Source organism: Triturus cristatus, chromosome 9 (genome assembly GCF_964204655.1).
Source record: "Triturus cristatus chromosome 9, aTriCri1.1, whole genome shotgun sequence".
NCBI lineage: Eukaryota > Metazoa > Chordata > Amphibia > Caudata > Salamandridae > Triturus > Triturus cristatus.
In genome coordinates this window covers 401,992,265-402,014,599 of record NC_140592.1, presented here as the reverse complement: position 1 = coordinate 402,014,599, position 22,335 = coordinate 401,992,265, and the positions used below count along the sequence as shown (strand labels likewise).

The 22,335-nt window shown below is 43.1% G+C and overlaps 1 protein-coding gene across 2 annotated transcripts in view; it reads left to right on the top strand.

The window, feature by feature from the left end:
* The first annotated feature begins 1,758 nt into the window (after positions 1–1,758).
* Positions 1,759–22,335, top strand: part of LOC146798040 (thyroid transcription factor 1-like) — a 45,481-nt gene continuing 24,904 nt past the window's right edge. For both annotated transcript variants that reach the window (XR_014968591.1, XM_085625274.1), the window contains exon 1: positions 1,759–2,146. Coding sequence is in view for 1 of the 2 variants with exons in the window: in XM_085625274.1 (XP_085481400.1) it covers positions 1,894–2,146 (253 nt within the window). In the remaining variant the exon portion in view is untranslated. The remainder of the gene's footprint in view (positions 2,147–22,335) is intronic.

Genomic DNA, 22,335 nt, shown 5'->3' with positions numbered 1-22,335 from the left:
CAGTCTCAACGAAAACTGTATTCCATATCTCCCATTGTTTTATTATTTCCCATCGCTCTCCCTCTTTATGTCTCCCACCCTTCTCTCACAGTTTACTTTTTCCTCGTCTGTCACGGTCTCTGTCCCTTGTTCCTATTTCTTTCTTTCTCAGAGGCTTTGCCTCCGTCTCTCCCCCTCTGTGTCTTGGTGCCTCAGCACCTCGTTTTCTCCGTCTCCACTCTCTTTTTCACTGTCTCCCTACCCACGATGACAACGCCCTCTCTTATTCTCTTCCTCTTTGTGACACTTTCTGTGCTTCTTTCTGTGTTATCTTTTTTCCATCTCTCACGTTCTCATCAACTTTTTCTATCGATCGCATCCTCCTTACCTCTCCGTCTTCTTCTCTGTTTTTTGTTTCATTACTGCCCTCTCCACTTTCGCAGCATTTATCACTATGTTCCTTACTACTGTTTCTTACAACTTCAGTGTTTCTCTATCCTTCTCCCATACCTTTAGTTTCTCAAACTTCTGCGTCTCTGTCCCCTCCTCGGTCTCTTTCATCCCTACTGTCTTTCACATGTGTTTGCTATGTCTCGCTTGTCTCTCCACCCTTATGCTCCTGGCTTCAGGGCCGGCTTTAGTGCTGGTGGCGCCCTGTGCGACAATGTTTTTCGGCGCCTGCCCAATGACCACCTCCACCACGGATTCTCTCACTAGCACCCTTTAACAGTGACCAAGCCTCCATAAACACACTCTTCAGATGCATTGAATTAGTTATACAGCACCACTCATACCAGTGCAGGGTGTCCGAGCACTTTGCATCACACACACATTACAATCAATCATACGTGTGTAAATCAGTGTATAGGAAATGTAACATAAGCCAAAGGACTAAAAGTGTAGGAGTCACATGTCATCCATACTGGTAGGCAGTATAGTTTAAGAGTGCTTGGTGTGGAGAAGCACAAACTCAGAGTCGAAAAAGAAACAGCATAGTTAGTTGGGAGTTTTCTTTAAATATAAGAATCGATTTCTAGCCAAATTAACCCTTTTTGCAACATTAATCAATGCTCTAATAATGTATACTTTGTAGTGTGTATGCAGTTGTAGGATGAAAGTTAATAGTTCACTATCCTATATTAGGACTTTAAGTTATAAATTGCAAGTAACAAAAGGCTGTCTCTTTTAAAAGCAGTAACCTGCTGATCTGTTTACATCATACGCACTCTGTAATCTACTTGGTACACGTTCTTTGCAGCAGGCATATTAACCCTCTGCACTAACTTCACCTAAAAGTCAAAACCTCAACTATACAAAAGGCTGATCTCTCTCCAGGAAGATAATTAATCACACTAGTTATCTTGACATTTATGTGAGGCCTGGTAATTGCCGGGGGAAAGAAACGCTGCAGCAGGTGCTTCAAAAGCATAATAAACTTGGCGCCCCCAGGAAGCCAGCCCCCGGTGCGGTGGCACCAGTCGCACTGCCCTAAAGCCGGCCCTGCCTGGCTTGGTCTGTTTCTCTATTTTTCAGTAGTCTCACTTTCTGTCTGCCTCTCTGCTTTCCTCAGATTGTGTCACTCTCGGTGTATTTTCTGTCATGCCTCTGTCTCTGCCTGCCTCTCTCTGTCTCCCCCGTGCCGCCCATCGAAGAGTCATTGATGAGGTCAGTGTATTTACACTCCATTGTATTGGGAGACGGGCCCTTAGGCTCCTCCTCCCCCTTACTCCTGGCGTCTGCTGACCCTAATCCCCTGATAAGAGTGTGTAAAGAATGAAAGCTGAGGAGCTCCGGTCCATTGGAGCCCCTGCACAAGTCTGGGACACCTCTTACGCACCAGTCCCCACCTCGGCCTGGCTGGAAGCTCAGGAGAAGCCGGAGCACAGGCCCTTGAGCTGGGACACGCCTCGGGCCATGGAGACCCCCTGCCTGGAAGGCTTTGGGCCAATGATGCAGGTCTCCCACCACCAACAGTGCCTCCAGCCCCCTCTAGGAGCCACCAGCTTCTCTGTGGCCCACTGCCTGCCCCAGGGCACTATGAGGGGCTACTGCACCACCACATACTCCAGCAGCCACGGCGAGCTGCCATCTTACCAGGACAACTTAAGGGCTGCAGTGACCAACCCGGACTGGTATGGGGGCGGCCAGGAAGGCCACTACCCATCAAGTAAGTACACTCGCGGACTGCATATGTTATTGTTTCCAACATGTGAGGCGTTTGTTCTTTAAAGATAAAGATATATTTTATTATTACTCGAGGCTGCACTGCGGCCTTTGCTTTGCTCTTCTTATGCATATCTTTAATTATCCAACAACCCCCGTGATAGGTTTAATTTCAAGTTGCACGGACTCCCCCTCTCATCCACCTGACATAGGTAAAATTAAGACTACTATGAAGTCAGAAAGTCTATGATGGAAGTAGCAACATATATACATTTTCTAATTGGACAATGTAAAATACACAGTGTAGGTGCTGAACATTATCAGCATTTGTGTATGCAGATCTTGTTGTTGTGCATACCGTTGGTAGTGTATGTGTGTATATATTTAAGGCGTGATAGCTAAATCGTGTATTTAAGAAACAAAGCCCGTCTCCCAGCATTACCATATTTTTTCAGTTTTGGTCACGAGCAGGCTGCCTACACCGCAGCACTGCCAGAGGCTCTCGCGCAGTTCTGCTCGAATATGAGGCAGGGAAAACTATTTGACCCTCAATGGAAAAGAGGCAAAATCGACACCTGCTGCCTGGGCTATAATTGAAGAATGAAAAGCCTTAAAATATGCCATTGTGGTGATCAGAGAGCGGACTTTTCATCGGATGAACTATGGTTCATATAGATATGTTTCTCTTTAGAACACTGACATCCTTTGTTATTAACGGAAACAAAATGGATTTATGACAAAACTCCCTTAAAACTAATTAAGTGATGGAACTCGCGAAAGGAGATGCTCTTTTAATGACACACCTTAAATTCGGAGTTTGGCACCCCAAAATCCCAGTTGGAAAGAGGAGTCCAAAGATTACCAATGTCAAGAGGGTACTGTAGCCGCTGAAACCGCATAAGGGGGACGTGTTTCAGCCACAACTTTTGTGTATCCTTGAGGTACCCCCATCATTTTACATTCGTGACTGCCAGAGGCCATAGCCTGGAGCTGAGTGATGAATCCAGAGGTACTATCTCAGTGCGGCAGTAAGGTTAGCACACTCTTGAGGTGTGGCGTCACCACTGGATTTAGCGACTATGAGATAAATGGGGGAATCATTTGGTGGATTTGGCCTGGTAGTTCTCCTGAGATGTACTGATGCCAGGGACATCAATACCCCTTGGCGGATTTAGGAGGTAGCTAATTCTGAAGATTATGGGATTTGGGGATTTGGAAATAACGTGGGAATTGTTGTTTCTGCAGCATTTTCTGCACTTTTTTGCTTCATAGTTTAAACGGAGTTCGTAATCCCAATTCCACCGTTAGCTATACTTAGCCGAATTAGCGGGAAACTCCTGTTAAAACGCAGTGATTAAAAAATATCGTAGATAGTGAAGTGCAGCATACGTTCCTCGACGAGTTTTTTACGCCCCCAACCTTTTCTCTGATTCATGGTAACCCGTGCTTAATCTGTAAAACAGTGAGTGCCGGGGCCCACAGTTCTGTTCGGTAGCTCGGCCTGCCTATCCAAGGTCGGGGTGCCGAATGCCTATCCAAGTTGGGTGTGCCGCATACCAAGGCTGCGTAGCCTTGATATTACCGTATGCTTTTTTATCCACCTCCCCACACTTGATTCCCTTTTATCTCACTTTACAGGTTTTCTTTCATCCCTCCTTTCTCACGTTTTCTGTCCTTCTTTTCTTCCCTCTTTCTCCCTTTCATGTCTTTCTTTCTCTCTTGCTCTTGGTCAAATTGCCCACCGATGGTAACTCCATGATGCCCTCAAAACTGTTTAAGTTCACCGGAATGTTATAAAAACACAAAGACCTAATAAGCACGCATTTCAACTACTACTGCTGGACTTCTGCAGGATAATTTAGACGGGGCACTTGTAGTAAAAAGTAAAAATTGGCATTTGTGCCTGTTTTTTTTAAGGCAACAATGCACAACAGGAACTGAGTGCAGAGTGCGCTGACATCCCTTCTTCACTCACCCCTATCACTAGTTCTTAAGGCAGAGGGCAAAATAAGGGGAAATTAAATATAAATGTGCGCAAAGCGAGCGCAAAAAAAGGACAAAAATGTTATTTACGCCAGATTGTTGTTTTGTGCCCAGTTGTAATGCTGAGGTATAAATGAGCGCAAACGTTTATAGTTGCATTTGAACAAGTACCTCCAATTCCCACAATCTCTTCAAGTGAGTCATTTTCACACTAGATATGTGCAGCGCTAAAAAACCGTAGGACTGCTTAGCAGGCGCTACATAAGGGCACATTCTAATTCGGCACTTGCTGTGAGAATGTTAGTGAGCGGGCCAGAGTGGTCCCATATACTCCATGCATTTTCCCCTAACACAAGTGAAAAGTCAACATTTGGCCACCCATCTCACATTTCAACAACAATATTGGAAGTCTGAGAGGAGAAAGTGAAGAGATTTTGCTCACAGTGTGCGAAAATGGTAATATTTAACCAGGGACTGCATAATAAGGTGAAAGAAAGTGCACCAGGAATTATATCCTAAGACAGGAGTAAAAATAAAATACTAGTACTTCCCTAGAAGCGTGCAATTCTATTATATCTGATCCTGACACAATCAGGTGCATTTGTACAATACTGACCTTACAGAAAGGCCCGAGACCTGATTCTTGTATAACTGACTGGCCAAACAGTATGATCCTGGGCAAATAACTTTATCAAACTCTGTCACAGTCGCAGTACAATTGTCTTCCAAAATTAGGAGCAACTAGGAAGTATGGAAGCATTATATAAGACGAAAGCAAGCTATGGATGGGACATATCAGAAAGGCCTAAACGTTTTTAAGACAGATGTTTTCTGAAGTGTATGATATTTGCATATAGAAATGACAACAACATGTGTTTGTGAAATGACAACGTGTGTGGGTGTACAGGTATTTTTGTGTATATGTGTGGGGGTATGTCTGGATGATGAGAGATTTATTTAATTGTATTTTTCAACATGTTAAGTAATGTTCTATCTATCTATCTATCTATCTATCTATCTATCTATCTATCTATCTATCTATCTATCTATCTATCTATCTATCTATCTATCTATCTATCTATCTATCTATCTATCTATCTATCTATCTATCTATCTATCTATCTATCTATCTATCTATCTATCTATCTATCTATCTATCTATCTATCTATCCATCTATCCATACATTTATCTACAGATCGACCAATCACTGGCTACAATACATATGTGTCATCGATATTCAAAAGAATATTTACTAAATCTATGTATCTTACACATATGTAATCTCTTTAAATAGCTATCTTTACTATATCTAGTATTACCTGTGATACCTATATGCATGGAATGATCTCCAAAAGATTAATCCAAATAACCATCAATAAACACTGGACTAACCACTAACCTTTGGTTCCCAGAGCAGTGTGCTGCTCAGCTTAAACAGCTTCAACGCCTCATCAGGGGCAGTAAGCACTATATAAATATACTTATAATTGCAACTGTATATATATATATATATATATATATATATATATATATATATATATATATATATATATATATTCACTTAAAAAACCATAGGTTTCACACAGGTTATAGTTAGAAGGACATTTCCCTCGTAAAAAACAGATGAAATTCCTCCGTTATAGTTAGTTCAGATAACTATAACTCGCGCGCCCGCAATCCACTGCTCATGGCGTCACATATTACATCACTCATGACATGGTCAGTGGCATCACTCATGACATCACTGATGACATCATCCTTGTGATAGAGTGGCGGTCGCGCGAGTTATAGTTATCTGAACTAACTATAACGGGGGAATTTCATTGGTTTTTTACGAGGGAAATGTCCACCTAACTATAACCTGTGTGAAACCTATGTTTTTTTAAGTGAATTTGCAAGGTTTTTTAAATGCTAATTCCTAACTATAACATGTGTGAAACCTATGGTTTTTTAAGTGAATTTGTACGGTTTTTTAAATGCTAAGTTATGTATTTATTATTTTTTTTTTTCAGGGTTTTCACCGTGCGCGCTTCGTGCACCGATCGCCCACCGTGCGCTGTGCGTGCCGTGCACGCACCGTGCGCGCACTCCGCGATCTTTTAAAAAAAAAAAAAATGTTTTTTTCACCCTTGGGGGTCCTTCTGTGACCCCCTAGCAAAGGCTAGGGGGTCAGGAACTGTCCACCCTTCCCCCTTTTCACGTTCTCCACCTTTGTTTTTCACTGCCTCAGACTGCGAGAGACAAAATGGCGGCCGTCACTTCCTGATTTCTACCGATTCGAATGTTTACTGACATCTAACAACCAATCAGAATTGCGCTCGCGCACGAGACCGTGCGCGCACGGTGCGCGCGTATAGATATTGATATGCTTTTAAATGCTATTTTCTCAGGAAATACTGAACAGATTGACTCCAAACCTGCAGAAGGCACTTCCTTGACCTTATGGCTACCTCTCTGCCAAATTTCACGTAATTCTGTTCAGCCGTTCGGGCTGTACCTTCGACTAAAGGTCCTATGGAAAAATGCATGGGGAAAATGCGTTTTGGGACCCCCCCCTTTTTCTCGGCCCCGCTTGACGAATCACCCCGAGACTTTCAGGGTAGGAGCTGAACGGAGCGCCCCATTTGTTTTGAAAATTTCGCGAGGATTCGTCAACCGGCGCCAAAGTTATTCAAAATAGAATTTTGAGATTTCCTATGGAAACTCGGTCCTAACTATAACTATCTACTGGCGACCGCCAGTAGATTATATATATATATATATATATGTGTCAGAAAAAGTCTCTCCAATACCCACAGGGAGAGGACGAGAAGCACTCTACTGCCAGCATATTTTTATTTCAAGACAGGACATCAAACAGGAATGCCCCCGACGTGTTTCGATATGTTCATCTTACTCATGGGGTAAAGCGGCAGTTCAAACCATGTGTGCTTAGCGACTCATTTTTTATACTTTTCAAGCAGACGACCAATGATATTCAACTCTCATGCGAATTACGTTCCCAGCGCATTGTGGTCCCAATAGTCTCTTGAGCACAGCGCTAAGCACACATATTGTAAAACCCAAGTGGGATCACCTCTTTAATGTCCATATGAATTTCCCAAGTCTTGCAGTCCCGAATGCAGCGTTACATCAAAGCTGCCAGGCCCTCTACGCAGACCGCCAGTAGATTATATATATATATATATATATGTGTATATATATATATATATATCCACTACCAGTGCTTACTTCAGGCTAAAAAGCAAGCTGGACACAGCTCCGGAATTTGAGACAAAAGAATTTATTGAGCTTCTCAGCGCTGGCTTACAGTCCGTGAAACGCTTGGGCAGACGCGTTTCTGGCCGGAATGGCCGTCTTCAGTGCCGGTTTCAGCAACTGTTGATTTCACCATTGGCAAAGGAACCACTCCTTAAAAGCAGTCTCTCGGCTCCTCCTACTAACCAGGTGGTTATCGTTAGTGTTGCTGGATTCGGGTAGGTTGCATGCTGGTACTTGCAGTCCAACGAGGTACCTCATGTAGTAATGGGGATTCCCAAACATCAAGTGATGCCCCAAAAATTGTCTGGCGCTGGATTGACAATAACGCAGCCTTCCTGAATATATATATATATATATGAAAGAAAGAAGTTGCCCACGCTCGGCGAAGCACACACAAGTGAGTATTCCATCCCTTTATTTGAGGTTGCGCTGCAACAGGCTGGAGACAAACAGAGCAGTTAGTTTCACCTTACGCGTTTCAGGCACACGCCCTTGATCACAGGTGTTTTATGGGGATTTTGAAGAACAAGCCTCTCCAGTGGGCGTCGCCGTTGCTTGACATATGCAAAGGCTCATTGTATTAGTAGTTCTATACAGATTAATCCCACCAGTAAGTTCTCCAAAGTCACAATTTCATAAAGTTTTATAATCCAAGTGGATTGATGAGTGTCCCACCGCACATTGCCTCGCACTTATCCATCCTCCAAGCAGGTCTCACTGTCCAGACTAGCGACTCCACATCGGCGTCACCACAGGTCCGCTGCCGCGGCGGTGCTTCTGCCACGACCAGGCCGGCTGTAATATATGAAAGAAAGAGGTTGCCCACGCTCGGCGAAGCACACACAAGTGAGTATTCCATCTCTTTATTGGAGGTTGCGCTGCAACAGGCTGGATACAAACAGAGCAGTTAGTTTCACCTTACGCGTTTCAGGCACACGCCCTTGATCACAGGTGTTTTATGGGGATTTTGAAGAACAAGCCTCTCCAGTGGGCGTCGCCGTTGCTTGACATATGCAAAGGCTCATTGTATTAATAGTTCTATACAGATTAATCCCACCAGTAAGTTCTCCAAAGTCACAATTTCATAAAGTTTTATAATCCAAGTGGATTGATGAGTGTCCCACCGCACATTGCCTCGCACTTATCCATCCTCCAAGCAGGTCTCACTGTCCAGACTAGCGACTCCACATCGGCGTCACCACAGGTCCGCTGCCGCGGCGGTGCTTCTGCCACGACCAGGCCGGCCGTAATATATGAAAGAAAGAGGTTGCCCACGCTCGGCGAAGCACACACAGGTGAGTATTCCATCCCTTTATTGGAGGTTGCGCTGCAACAGGCTGGAGACAAACAGAGTAGTTAGTTTCACCTTACGCGTTTCAGGCACACGCCCTTGATCACAGGTGTCTTATGGGGATTTTGAAGAACAAGCCTCTCCAGTGGGCGTCGCCGTTGCTTGACATATGCAAAGGCTCATGGTATTAGTAGTTCTATACAGATTAATCCCACCAGTAAGTTCTCCAAAGTCACAATTTCATAAAGTTTTAAAATCCAAGTGGATTGATGAGTGTCCCACCGCACATTGCCTCGCACTTATCCATCCTCCAAGCAGGTCTCACTGTCCAGACTAGCGACTCCACATCGGCGTCACCACAGGTCCGCTGCCGCGGCGGTGCTTCTGCCACGACCAGGCCGGCCGTAATATATGAAAGAAAGAGGTTGCCCACGCTCGGCGAAGCACACACAAGTGAGTATTCCATCCCTTTATTGGAGGTTGCACTGCAACAGGCTGGAGACAAACAGAGCAGTTAGTTTCACCTTACGCGTTTCAGGCACACGCCCTTGATCACAGGTGTCTTATGGGGATTTTGAAGAACAAGCCTCTCCAGTGGGCGTCGCCATTGCTTGACATATGCAAAGGCTCATGGTATTAGTAGTTCTATACAGATTTACTGGTGGGATTGGCGTGTGCCTGAAACGCGTGGAATACTCACTTGTGTGTGCTTCGCCGAGCGTGGGCAACCTTTTTCTTTCATATATATATATATATATATATATATTATCTACTGGCGGTCGCCAGTAGATAGTTATAGTTAGGACCCTGTTTCCATAGGAAATCCGCAACATTCTATTTGGAATAACTTTGGCGCCGGTCGATGAATCCTCGCGAAATTTTCAAAATAGGTGGGGCGCTACGCTCCGCTCCTACCCTGAAAGTCTCGGGGGGATTCGTCAAGCGGGGGCTGAGAAAAAAGGGGGGTCCCAAAACGCGTTTTTCCCATGCATTTTTCCATAGGACCTTTAGACACAGCTACAGCCCGAACGGCTGAACAGAGTTACTTGAAATTTGGCAGAGAGGTAGTCCTCAGGTCAAGGAAGTGCCTTTTGTAGGTCTGGTGTAAATCTGTTCAGTAGTTCCTGAGAAAATAGCATTTAAATCAATATATATATGTGGGCGGAGCCTAACCACACATCTCATCCTGAGATCTGATTGGCTGTCAGCACTTCATCCAAGAAGTGTTGGCAGCCATCTTGGGACCAATATACATGATAGCACCTCATTAAAAAGCATTGCAGTTAATAGAAGATTTTAAGACTTTAGTTACATTATAAATCATTTGTTGATGGTACCATACTCATTTTAGGAATTGTGGTATGTTCTAAGGTGATTTCACCATGTGAAAAAGCCTTCTGCTGGGATATCATGATTGAGAGAAAAATATTTTCTCATGCTTTTACCACAGAGGTTTGGAAGGTGATCTATAAGCTAAACTGAGAGCTTATTTTCTGTAAATTCACATTATCTTTCTCAGTCATGTGAGAATGAAGTCTGACATTCTCAGTAAAACATGTACATCCAACAAGGGCAGAGACTGTCAGTTGATTCCTTTGTGTTCTACTGCAGCTTTCCAGAGTGTTCCAAAGAACTACTAGAGCGCTAACCGTCCTACTTATGATAAATGTATGGCACACCTGAAGCCATCTTGCTTGGATTAAAGTGGTAACTCTTAAAACATTTAATTTAAAAAGGAACAAAATGAGGGGGTTCATTTTTCCATAAAAAGTATGATTAGTGCTGCAGAAAGAAAAATTAGGGCACATTTTGAGTGACTTCTCAAATCCTGGCATGCAGACTGAAACATGCACTTTCAATACCAGCAGCAGTTTTCCCTGGTGAGCAGTAGCTTTACTACAGTGATCTAATGAGCAAAAAGAGTGCTAACATTCTGATTTTATGGCAAATGTGTGACACATTTGAATGCCTTCTTGATGGAATCAAAGTAAAAAACTGAAAGTATTTCCTACTGAGGAGACTGCAGTAAATGAGGAAATTAGGAAACTTCATAACAAATAAGTCTCCCAAGATGGCCACCAGAGACAAAAGAGCCCAAATGTAGCCCAAATATCACCCAGATGTAGCCCAAGTATAGCCCAATGACAGAATATCCAAAAATGTTCTTAAAAACAACTAGAGCACTTACTGTCTTCATTATGACAAAAGTATGGCACACCTGAAGCCATCTTGATTGGAATAAACTGGTAACACTTAAAACATTTAATTTAAAAAGGAACACAATGAGGGGGTTCATTTTGCCATAGAAATTATGATTAATGCTGAAGAAAGAAAATGAGGGCACATTTTGAGTGACTTCTCAAATCCTCTTCTATTTCATTAAAAAATTCTGACATGCAGACTGAAACATGCACTTTTAATACCAGGAGCAGACTTCCATGGTGAACAGTAGTTTTACTACAGTGATCTAATGAGCAACTAGAGTGCTAACATTCAGAATTCATGGCAAATGTGTGACATATCTGAATACCTTCATGATGGAATCAAAGTAAAAAACTGAAAGCATTTCCGACTGAGGAGACTGCAGTACATGAGGAAATTAGGAAACTTCATAACAAATAAATCTCCCAAGATGGCCACCGGAGACAAAAGAGCCCAAATGTAGCCCAAAATCACCCAGATATAGCCCAAATATAGCCCAATGACAGAAGTGTGCAAAACACTTATTATTTTGAGTTTTTGCAGTGTTATATAGTGCAGACTTGTCAGGTATTGGAGTGCTTTACATGAGCATTGGTTACATCACACAAGAACAAATTCATTTTGGTTGTAGACATGGGGAGACTAAGTGATTTGACCAGAATCACAGAATGTCGAGCTGAAGCAGAAACTTCAACCTGGTTCCCCAGTTGCAAAGTCTGCAGTTCTGGAAGTAACACCACATCCTCTCCCCTAAGTGCAACATTTAATCAAGTTGTCAACTAGATAAAAAAACATAAAGATAACAAATAATTTAAAAGTGCTTTGTCGCTATTTGAAAACTCAGAAAATATGTCCTTATTTTAGTCTTTTAGAGCACTAACCATAATTTTGATGCCAATAAGACCCTCTCATATATGTAATTTCTAAAGGAATGCTCTAGGTATTACAGTTTTGATTACATCAAGATGATGTCAGGCGTTCCACACTTTTGTAATAAATATAGAATGTTAGCAATCTAGTTGTTCATTAGGATACTGTTGAGAGGCAGAAGCCAGGGGCACGGACTCTGAAAATTGAAGGCAGGTAGGAGGGTGCAAAGGCAACAATTTAACCACACTGAGCAGGCAGGAAGGGCCGTGGAAGCACAACAGACTATGGAGGGCAGTGGAAAGGGGGGCAGGGGCAACAAACCAACAATACAGGACTTGCAAGAGAGGCTGTTGGAGGGAAGATCTATTACGGGTCAAGGAAGCTAGGGGCGGTCCCCAGAGCCCCGGGAGCCACCACAGAACTGAGCAGGAGAGTGAGTCAGGGACAAAAGGGGCACCTTAATTTGAGCCGGGGTGCCTAGGAACGCTTGCTCCAAAAATGAAGAAAACAGACATATGAGACATGGAATTGGAGGCAGAATACAATGGCAGTTTAATGAGAAGATGCAACTTCAAAGAAACCGCAGAATAGAGACATAAAGTACAAAATACAGAATCCAGATAATCATACAGCTGTCATGATATTCTCTGTATCTCAATTAATGGACTGACAGAGAGAGAGAGAAAACACATCTATAAATGCATCATGAGAAACAAGTTACACCAAGGAAAATGTTACCTAGGGACACTCACATTTACTCTTAGAGCAAGCATTCCTGCAATTACAATACAACATCTTTTAAATGCAAAAGTAAAGAGAACAATGGTTAAACATAACATGACATTTCATATAGGTAAAATAGAATAAGATACTTCAAGCAAAGCAGAGCAAGACATTTTAAGCAAAGGAAGACAAGAGCTCCCAGTTCTTGGGGAAAACCTGCACAGCCTGTTAACCTACATACAGACGGCGAGGTTGTCCGTCGATATCTGTGGGTGCTCCCTTTTTATATCATTTTGTGGGCTCCTTTGCACGCTACATCTACCTACGTATGCTACCCAAAAGCTTCGTCTGCAGATTTTACCAGACATTTCGTCATTTACCCACTTAATGCTGACAATGGACTGGGTGAAAAGGTCAGTCTCTCAGGCCAATCGCTTATCGTAAGTTCCATAGAGCAAGCAGAAAATAATGGGTATTGTACAGGAATTCAATATATTCATGTATAAAATCTCCTCATTTCTCCTAACTTGACGCTCTGCGGTTGCCACTTCCTTAAAAGCGGGAAACCTGCCCAGGAAGCTAGTACCAGTCCAGGATGCAGCCTACTGTATGTCGACAGCTTCAGGGGGATGTTGAACTTTGATACCGAGCACGGAGCACTCGGGTAGGGTGGGGGCTACTAGTTTGGAGCAGAAGGCCTCGCAGACCTGCCTTCAGACTGCTATACACTAAAATTGTAGAGCTATGGTCAATTTAACAAAGAGGCCTACATATTGAACAGAAGGGCCTACACAGGGGTTTTATGCTGGCTGAGTGGTAAGGATGTCTCAGGATAATTATATAGCAACACAGGACCCGCTGGTCAATTTAATACGGCCTACAAATGCGGCTGGCAGGGCAAGGACAAGGGTCTCATACTTCAGGTGTGGACAGAACGGGCCAGGGGCCCCCTGTGATACAAAATCTACCCTCCTTCAAGGCTGTGGCAATGTAATAGACCATTGTGGGCAGAAGGAAGAGGCAATGGTAGTACAACCATACATGCCAACAGACCCGATTCAGCCAGGAAACGTCCAATGTTTTTAAGCTCAAATTGGCTTTATTTGATCTGTCTCCTGTCTACAATATCCTCTTTTTCAATGTAACTCAAAGGGGAAAATCAATACCCCAGTTTTTTTTCAAAATCTCCCTCTTACCAAGTTCAAAATGTTCGCAAGTATGGTACATTGGATCATGGAAGGAAATGGGATAGGGACATGGACTTGGATAACAGAGGACAGGAGAGACATGGAGAGGTGCACCAAACTGACCATGCAGGGCAGGCATCAGGGTTTGCAGCAGCACAATACACCACACAGGGCATGCAGGACGGGAGTGCAGCACAACAATCCATAGAAAGCAAGAGGGAGGGGACAGGACCATGCACATGGACAACAGAGAACAGAGGGGCAAGAGGCAATGGTAGCTAGCTGACCATAATGGACAGACAGGAGAGAAGGCTGCAGCATAACAGACCATAAAGGGCAGGAGGGACGGATCAGGGGCATTACAATGGAACAGACAAGCCAGGAGGGAGGGAGTAGGGGTCTGCACATGTAAACAGAGGGCTGGGGGCAAGGGGGCAGGGCAGGAGCAGCAAGATGGCCATGGAGGTCAGGCAGGATGGGCACTAGAAGCAAGACACAACATGAAGAGCAACAGTGAGACTGTGATGGCATACACACAGACCATGGAGGGAAGGTGGGAGGGGGTCAGGGGCAGCTAACTGACCACACAGGGAAGGTGGGAGGGGCCATGGCAGCACAGAAGACCATGCATGGCAAGTGGGAGGGTTAGTGGCAGCACAATGGCTATGATGGGCAAGAAGGAGGGTGCAGGGGCATGCACAAAGGACGATGGAGGATAGAAGGGAGGGTCAGGACCTGTGCACAGACAAGAAAGTTCAGGGGAAGGGGCCTCACAACAGACCACACGGGGCAGGCAGGAGGAGCAGTTGCAGCACAACAGACCAGGGAGGGCAGAAGGGTGTGGCAGTACAATGGGCCATGTAGGACAGGAGGAAGAGGATAGAGGCATGGCATGTGGACAGGCAGGGTGGAGGTGGCAGGGACAGGTTACAGTCATCTGACAATGCTAGGCAGGTGGGAGGGGAGTGGCAGCTCAACAGAACACTCAGAGTAGATAGGAGTGGCAGGTCCATGGGACATGGTGGGCAAAAAGGATGGAGCAGGGGCATGCACAAAGACATCGGAGGGCAGGGGGAAGGAGAATAGGGGCAGCAAGCTAAGCACAGAGTTTAAGCAGGAGGTCAATGATGGGGCATAGAATTGGGCAATGGAGGGCTGGAGGAGTGGACTGGTACATCATACTAAATTGAGGGCAGTGGCAGCACATCAGACCATGCATGGCAGGAGGGAGGAGGCTAGTCCATGGATTCACACAACAGAGGATAGGGAGGAGGGGGATGGGGCAGCAAGCTAACTGTTCAGAGAAGGCGGGTATTAGAAACTTTATTGTTTTTAAAACATTTTGTCTGTGCAAACTACTTAAAATATGAACAAGTATGCAGCATAATCTCACTTTTATTCAGGAAGAAGAAGACGTTAGTGACTGTGACTCCGGGCTCACTTGGCAAAAACACCCCCTGACCCTCCACCCCCTATCGCAAAATGTAATGCCCGTGAAAAGGGTAGGTGAACACAGTGTTATATAGAACATAGTCCTGAGAGCACGATTGAAAATGAAAAACTAGATATAGTGTATGGTATAAACTATGCACCAAAAAGTGTGATATAAGATGAACCAGGCGTGAAATATAATATGCAATACATTGTGCGCAATGACAGATTCATTGGAGAGCGCGAGATAGCACAGGCAATAGCGCGTGCTATGCGATATGCGCCTTGGAGTGTAATATGCACAGGGCAGTGTTGTGTAACCTAACTAGTCTCTAAAGTTGTAATATAAAATATGTGCTGGGGAGTGTAACGTTGCATATGCACTGTGACAAAGATATGGATCCCAAATTGTAATATGTATGGCATAGCACTGTGCGTTATAACATAGGCATCGAGGAAGGCACGTTAGATGGGGCAATATAACCCGTGCGAAGACAAGTGTGGCATGACATTTTCACGGGGTGGTGTTACAGTGCACATGGGCTAGAGAGTGTCATAGCATATGCACTAGCTAGTGGAATACAATACAGAGGTGTGTGGCACTCGGCAGGCAATGGTGGGTGTAACACAGCATTGGGCTCTGTCAGGAGCGCGCTGTGACTCGCAAGTGATGTTCGTCCCCTTTCCAGAGAGTAAAATAAAAAGTATTACACATCCGGCAGTGGATGTGTGTTTTATTAACTGTGAGGGGGGTTTCTTGCATAGTTTTGGTCGAATTTTTGTCGAATCCCCTTTGAATGGCTTGGTGTGCATGTGTATTAAATGTGCCCGTCAATAGCTACCCATGTTTGTATAAATAAACGACAAGGGTGTCTACCGGGATTAGGCACGGTAGAACATCAGACATGTCAGAGCTTCACTAGTGGTGTAAATACATTCCACGTGGATTAATTGCATGCATAGTCGCCTTTTAATGAATATCACGCAAATCGTCATGGTGATAGGTACGTACGGTTTGTCCAGCATGTCCTAGGTGTGTCTATAAATATATATTTTTTAAAAATAATAAAAAAACAGTGGCCGGCCCTGGGGATTGGGGTCAAAAAAATATAATTAGGAGACAGGCCCTGGGGGATGGGGTCATCAGGGCCAATAAATTAGAATAAGAAGGGGAACCACACAGCCCCCCTTCTTAAAAAAATAAAATAAATAAAAGACTGGCATCGTGCCGGAGGCCATGCCCCCTCCATGCAGCACTCTGCAAACGCGCCCCCAACAGGCATCTCCAGTATGCGCCAGGGAGCTGCGCTGCAGACAGGTGTTCTGAGGCCAAGCCCCTTTTTACACCTCTCTGCAACGCAGCTCTGTGGCGCTTACTGGAGGTACCTAGTGGTCTAGTGTGACCCTAGGGACCCTTAGGATTCAAGGGGACTTAATCTCTCAACTTAGAACAGCCACAGGGCGCGTTTACACAGTGGTGAAGGGAGGGGACGGGGCCTGAGGTGACGTGTGCAAACACGCACCATGGCACGTTTTAAATTGGGGATATAATTTCCCTTCAATACTGAGGGCCCCTGGGGGCTAACTAGCCCACCAAGTGCTTCCAGTAAGCGCCACTGAGCTGCATTGCAGAGAGGTGGTCCAGGCCGTGCCACTTTTTACACCTCTCTGCAACGCAGCTCTGTGGCACTTACTGGAGGTACCTAGTGGGCTAGTTGGACCCTAGGGACCCTCAGGACTCAAATGAACTTAATCTCCCAACTAAAAACGGACACAGGGCGTGTTTACACAATGGTGAAAGGAGGGGACGGGGCCTGAGTTAACGTGTGCAAAAACGCCCTGTGGCCTGTTTTAAGAGGTAGTTTTAATCCCCATGCCCTATTATATACTAGGGGCTTATAGAGGAGGTAAGGCTAATCACAGGGGGACCCCAACGCATAATGTTCCCTAGTGTATGTAGGTGTTTTCACTGTATTCTAAGTGTCTTTTAACATAGCACTGGCTCTAGGACTGGTTAGTCAGACTCAGTTACCACCAGTATCCGTCTGAAAAAGTTGAGGGTACAGGATGATTTTGCAACAAGGCTTCTTTCTGCTCTTCTTTTTGTTCTTTCTGCACGTTATCCTTCTTCCTGCACTTATCTTCGTATTTGAGGACTTCTGTTGCTTCTTTCTGCACTTCTTTTGTTTCTTTCTGTGCATTTTTTCTTCTTTCTTCACATGTCCTATCTCTGTAGGCATAGTTAGAAATTAGCATTTAAAAAACCTTTGAAATTAACAGAAAAAACCATAGGTTTCAGGCACGTTATAGTTAGGAATTAGCATTTAAAAAACCTCAGAAATTCACTGAAAAAACCATAGGTTTCAGGGGTGTTATAGTTAGCTGGACTTTTCACTCGAACAAAACCATTGAAATTCCCCCGTTATAGTTAGTTCAGCTAACTATAACTCGCGCGCCCGCAATGCACTGCTGATGACGTCACATATTACATCACTCATGACATGGTCAGTGACATCACTCATGACATCACTGATGACATCTCAAATGACATCACTGATGACATCACTGATGACATCATACTTGTGATAGAGTGGCAGATCTCCTCTCCCCCTAATATAACCTTTGATACACACATTCAAAAATAGAGACTAAACTTTTCAAAACAATGGACATACCAATACCAGTTACAACAACCTCTTCAGTAATTCTAAGATCCACATACACATCCACTCATTCACCAACAGTCCTATACAGTCACTCATACATGTACTCGCTCATCATATGTATATATACACCTATACATTCTGTTACACAACGCCACTCATCCATAGAGTAACTCACACACATAGTCACTCATGCTAATAAAGAATCAAACATACATTTACTTGCATATACAGTTATACACACACCACCACACTTACTTCTACGGAAACTTACACATACTTAGTCTTTTAAACAATCACTTATAGAAACACATACTTATTCATACAGGAACTCTTTCAATCTCTCACTCTCACATATACTCACATATATACACCAATAGTCACATATACTAGTTTAAAACATATGTAGTTACTCATAAAGACACTATTGAGACAGTCATTCACTCACTAACACACCCATACACACACTCATCCACCCATACAGTCCTGCACACATGCTGTGTTCAACACATACAAACAGTGAGTCACTCATTCACCTATGCACTACGTAATACCCCCCACCGAACCATGCAGACACTCAGACTGATACTCAAAAAACCAACTAATAGCTTATATAGACACCCATGTAGCTACTCACCAACCCATGCAGCCACTTATACACAAAGTGAGAGACTGATACAGATATTTACATATTTAAACATTACTCACTAAGCCATGTATTCACTATGATACACTTAGTCAGTTACACAATCAATTTTTCAAAAACAAATCATCCATTTAGACACTTATATACCCATTTATTCTTCCATCGACCTTGAGATATACATATATAAAACATATTTAATTTTCAGAATAACACACATTCACTGGATGATGTCATCAGTGATGTCATCAGTGATGTCATTTGAGATGTCATCAGTGATGTCATGAGTGATGTCACTGACCATGTCATGAGTGATGTAATATGTGACGTCATCAGCAGTGCATTGCGGGCGCGCGAGTTATAGTTAGCTGAACTAACTATAACGGGGGAATTTCAATGGTTTTGTTCGAGTGAAAAGTCCAGCTAACTATAACACCCCTGAAACCTATGGTTTTTTCAGTGAATATATATATATATATATATACACACATATATATTTTTATGTGATCAAGCTCGTGGAGGCGAGTGAAACGCGTCAGTGGCGGGCACTATGTCCGAACAATCTCTGGATTTACTGTGCTGATTATTAAATATGCACTTTATTTTGGTGTGTTCCTGATTTGATTTTCAATGGATGTTCTTCAAGAGGTCCTCGCCAGATGATCCCCCCTCGCTCTTGTATTGCGGGGCTGGATCAGTTCTTGGATATATATATATATATATATAGGGGTGTGTTTGTATTTTTTTTAAGTGAAGAAAACAAAGTTTAAAGTGACGTAGATCTAATGGCTTCCGCAACATTTCTGCTCATGATGAGGTCAGCCAGTTAAAGTGCTCACTCCAAATAAGGTTCATCCGCCAATAAGAAGGCTTGAAATTTTGAATTTCAGCCCATCTGTCAATATATCGATACATTTTTAACCTTATTCTCTCCAGAACTACATAACAAATGAGCTCCAAATCACAGAAATCCCACTTTCTGGGTAAAGATCTAGCTTTGTGTCAAATTTGGAAATTCCGTTTAACCATTTTGTCTGCAGCGCTTTTTCCCTATACCCTGTGGAATTTGAATAGGGATTTTGCATTTTGGGACCCCTCTTTTTGTCTCACCAACTTCCTACCCATCCACCCCAACCTCCCCAATTGGCGGATCACCACGAAACTTTTCAGGCAGGAGCTGCAATGGATGTACTTTGATTTGGAACATTTCATGAATATTCGTCAAAGGGAGCTAAAGTTATTAGTAAAAAAACAACAATGCTCTCACTATAGAAAGTCTGACCTAACTATAACTGCGGAAGAGAGAGTGAGAGAGAATACATAACTGAGTGGTGTCACTGAAACCCCAAGATGGCAATATGCAGGTGCAAATTACATGCTTCCCAAAAAAGGATTTTTTGTATTATATGTATTTTTTCAGGTAATTTTATGAAAAAAAAGATATTTTCTTCATAGTACAGCTAACAGTGGATATTGATTGGAATTAGAATGTTTAGGTTTTGTTTACCTTTCATGAATATAACGTTAATAAATTAATGCACAGTGGTGTGGGACAGTGGATTTATACAACTCTGTGGCTGCAGCATTTACCACAAAATTATGGGTTTTCTACCTTTAACCATAGTTTATAGATTTCATAAAAAGTTGTTTCGTGCACAAATAGATGAAAATAATGCTGGCAGAAAATGTGCCCCACAAAATGCTATTTTTTTTATTTTTGAATATAAAGGCTGTTTAAACTCTCCATCCTGTGCCTTTCTTCCACCATCCAACACTTCCTGTTACAGAACATAAAAGCTCTGTAAGTGAGTACAAGTGCCACTCTCGAAAATGTATATTTAAACAACCAGAATCCATTTCTATTTGTCTCAAAAAATCATGACAAGCTCGATTTTGTTCTCCAGCCACAATTACTTTGATTTGTTTTTGTATCTTAATTTGTAGCTGCAACGCAGATCAGCAATAGAATATCGAAATCAGCTTATTATGTTATACATTTCTTTTTATTTCATTTTTTACCCTAAATAAATTAACTACATACAGCAGCAGATCTCTCCAAAGTGCTTCCATCGTGCTCCGACTATAACAGTAACTGAATACCAAGATATGAACTGAAACATAAAAGCAGTTATCATAACAAATCAAAAATGCATAGTTAGGAAAGAGAAACACGGCAACCACTAGTTCCAAGAGCTCTCTTGCATTATACCTTCTTATTCTCCAATTGGACAGGACTGTCATTTTTTGTTGAAGCCTATTTATTTAATAAATGGTTGTCTACTTAAAATGAAGTCTCATACTTTTATTTTGAGCTCAGTCTTTGACTATAAAAGGTGATACTGTTCTTTCAATCTAGGCATGTACTGTATTTTAAACCTACATTTTATTAGGCATAGTCATACACCGAACATACATGGCTGCTTCAGGATGTACCACCAGTGTTATCAGTTGTGTGGGACCTAGTCACAAAGTAAATAGGAAAACTGCACTTGTATTTTTAAATGTACCCCATAGTGAATATCTACTATTTGTTCCAATTCATGAACTCTTCAAGGGATGCGAATGGAAAATTGTGCCTGGTGAAGGCTTCCATGCGGATTCCTTGGGAAGTCACAGTTTTCTTGTCGGGGAAACTCCTTTCTCTGCTGTACCATGACGAGATCTGGAGGTGATCTATTTCCCTTCCCACCCTGGAAAGAACATTTACACCAGCACTTGACTGAAGTGAATTTACAGCTCCTTCCATGCAGGAAAAGGGAATGATAGTAGTTTGTGAATGCTCACGAATGTGCTTGCTTTTGGGAGCTCCAAAACTTCCAAGGATAATAACGTCTTGGAACAGCGAGGAATATTTGAGCGGGATTTACGGGTGCGGAGATGGCCACACACATACAAGGATTCCCTTTTTGCATTCTGGCAGAGGTGACTGGGGTAAATTTGGAAAAGATGTGGTGTTACGGCCACAGGTGCTGACTCTGGAACTGGGGAACCAGTCATGGCTGCGGCTCAACATCTTGTGATTCTGAGTAAATCACTTGATCTCCCTGTGCCTAAAAATCAGGGGGCATATTTACAAGACCCTTCGCCACCACAACGTCACTTTCAGTGACGCTGTGATCACTATAGGGGCCTCGCCTTATTTACAAGGCAACACTGCCTTGTAAATAAGGCACCCGTTCACGCTGTATTTAGCGTGAAAGGGGAGGGCAAGGGGTGTTGCGGTGGCCATTCTACTGCAACACCCATTGATTTTGACGCTGCCTCCTATTTACAAGGGCCGCGTAAATAGGAGACACAAGATAGGTGCTTGTAAATATGCTCCCAGGTCTTAAATGCTTTATTTCACCTCGTTTTTGGTGTTTCCATGTGTGCTGCTTTGTGCCACACACATAGAAACAGCAAATTGCCTATGATTGTTTACGTGCAGGAAGGTCCCCCTAGGCAGCTAAAGTTGGCGCCAGCGCAGGGGGAAATGCAGGGCTGCACTATATTCTAGTACCTATTGCACAGCCCTGTCTTTCTAAAGTGATGAAATGTGTCCTTAGCCTTCTTGACTTAACGACACGCTTCGCCACTTTATTTTAAATGTGCCCCCAAAAGTCTAGTTTTTATGTAAAGTGCTCTAATACCCTTGGGCCACGTTTATGCTATATAAAACTTTAAAAAATGGTTGTACACTTATTTTTACCGCCAAATGTAGCTTTGTGAGCAGGCCCCTGAAAGTTTTAATTTACATTTTACTACTGGCTCCAATTTTGAGATATCACGCTTTGTATGAGCAGTAACCAAGATAGTGTGTGATATTGTGGGTTTTACAATGAAAGTGTGGCTCTTAGCTAAAATTACTCTTCAGAACCTATGAATCCAGGAAACAAGGTCCATTCAAACAACTTTCTTTGCAGCAACCAGTAAATAGGATGCATCACAACAGACCTCAT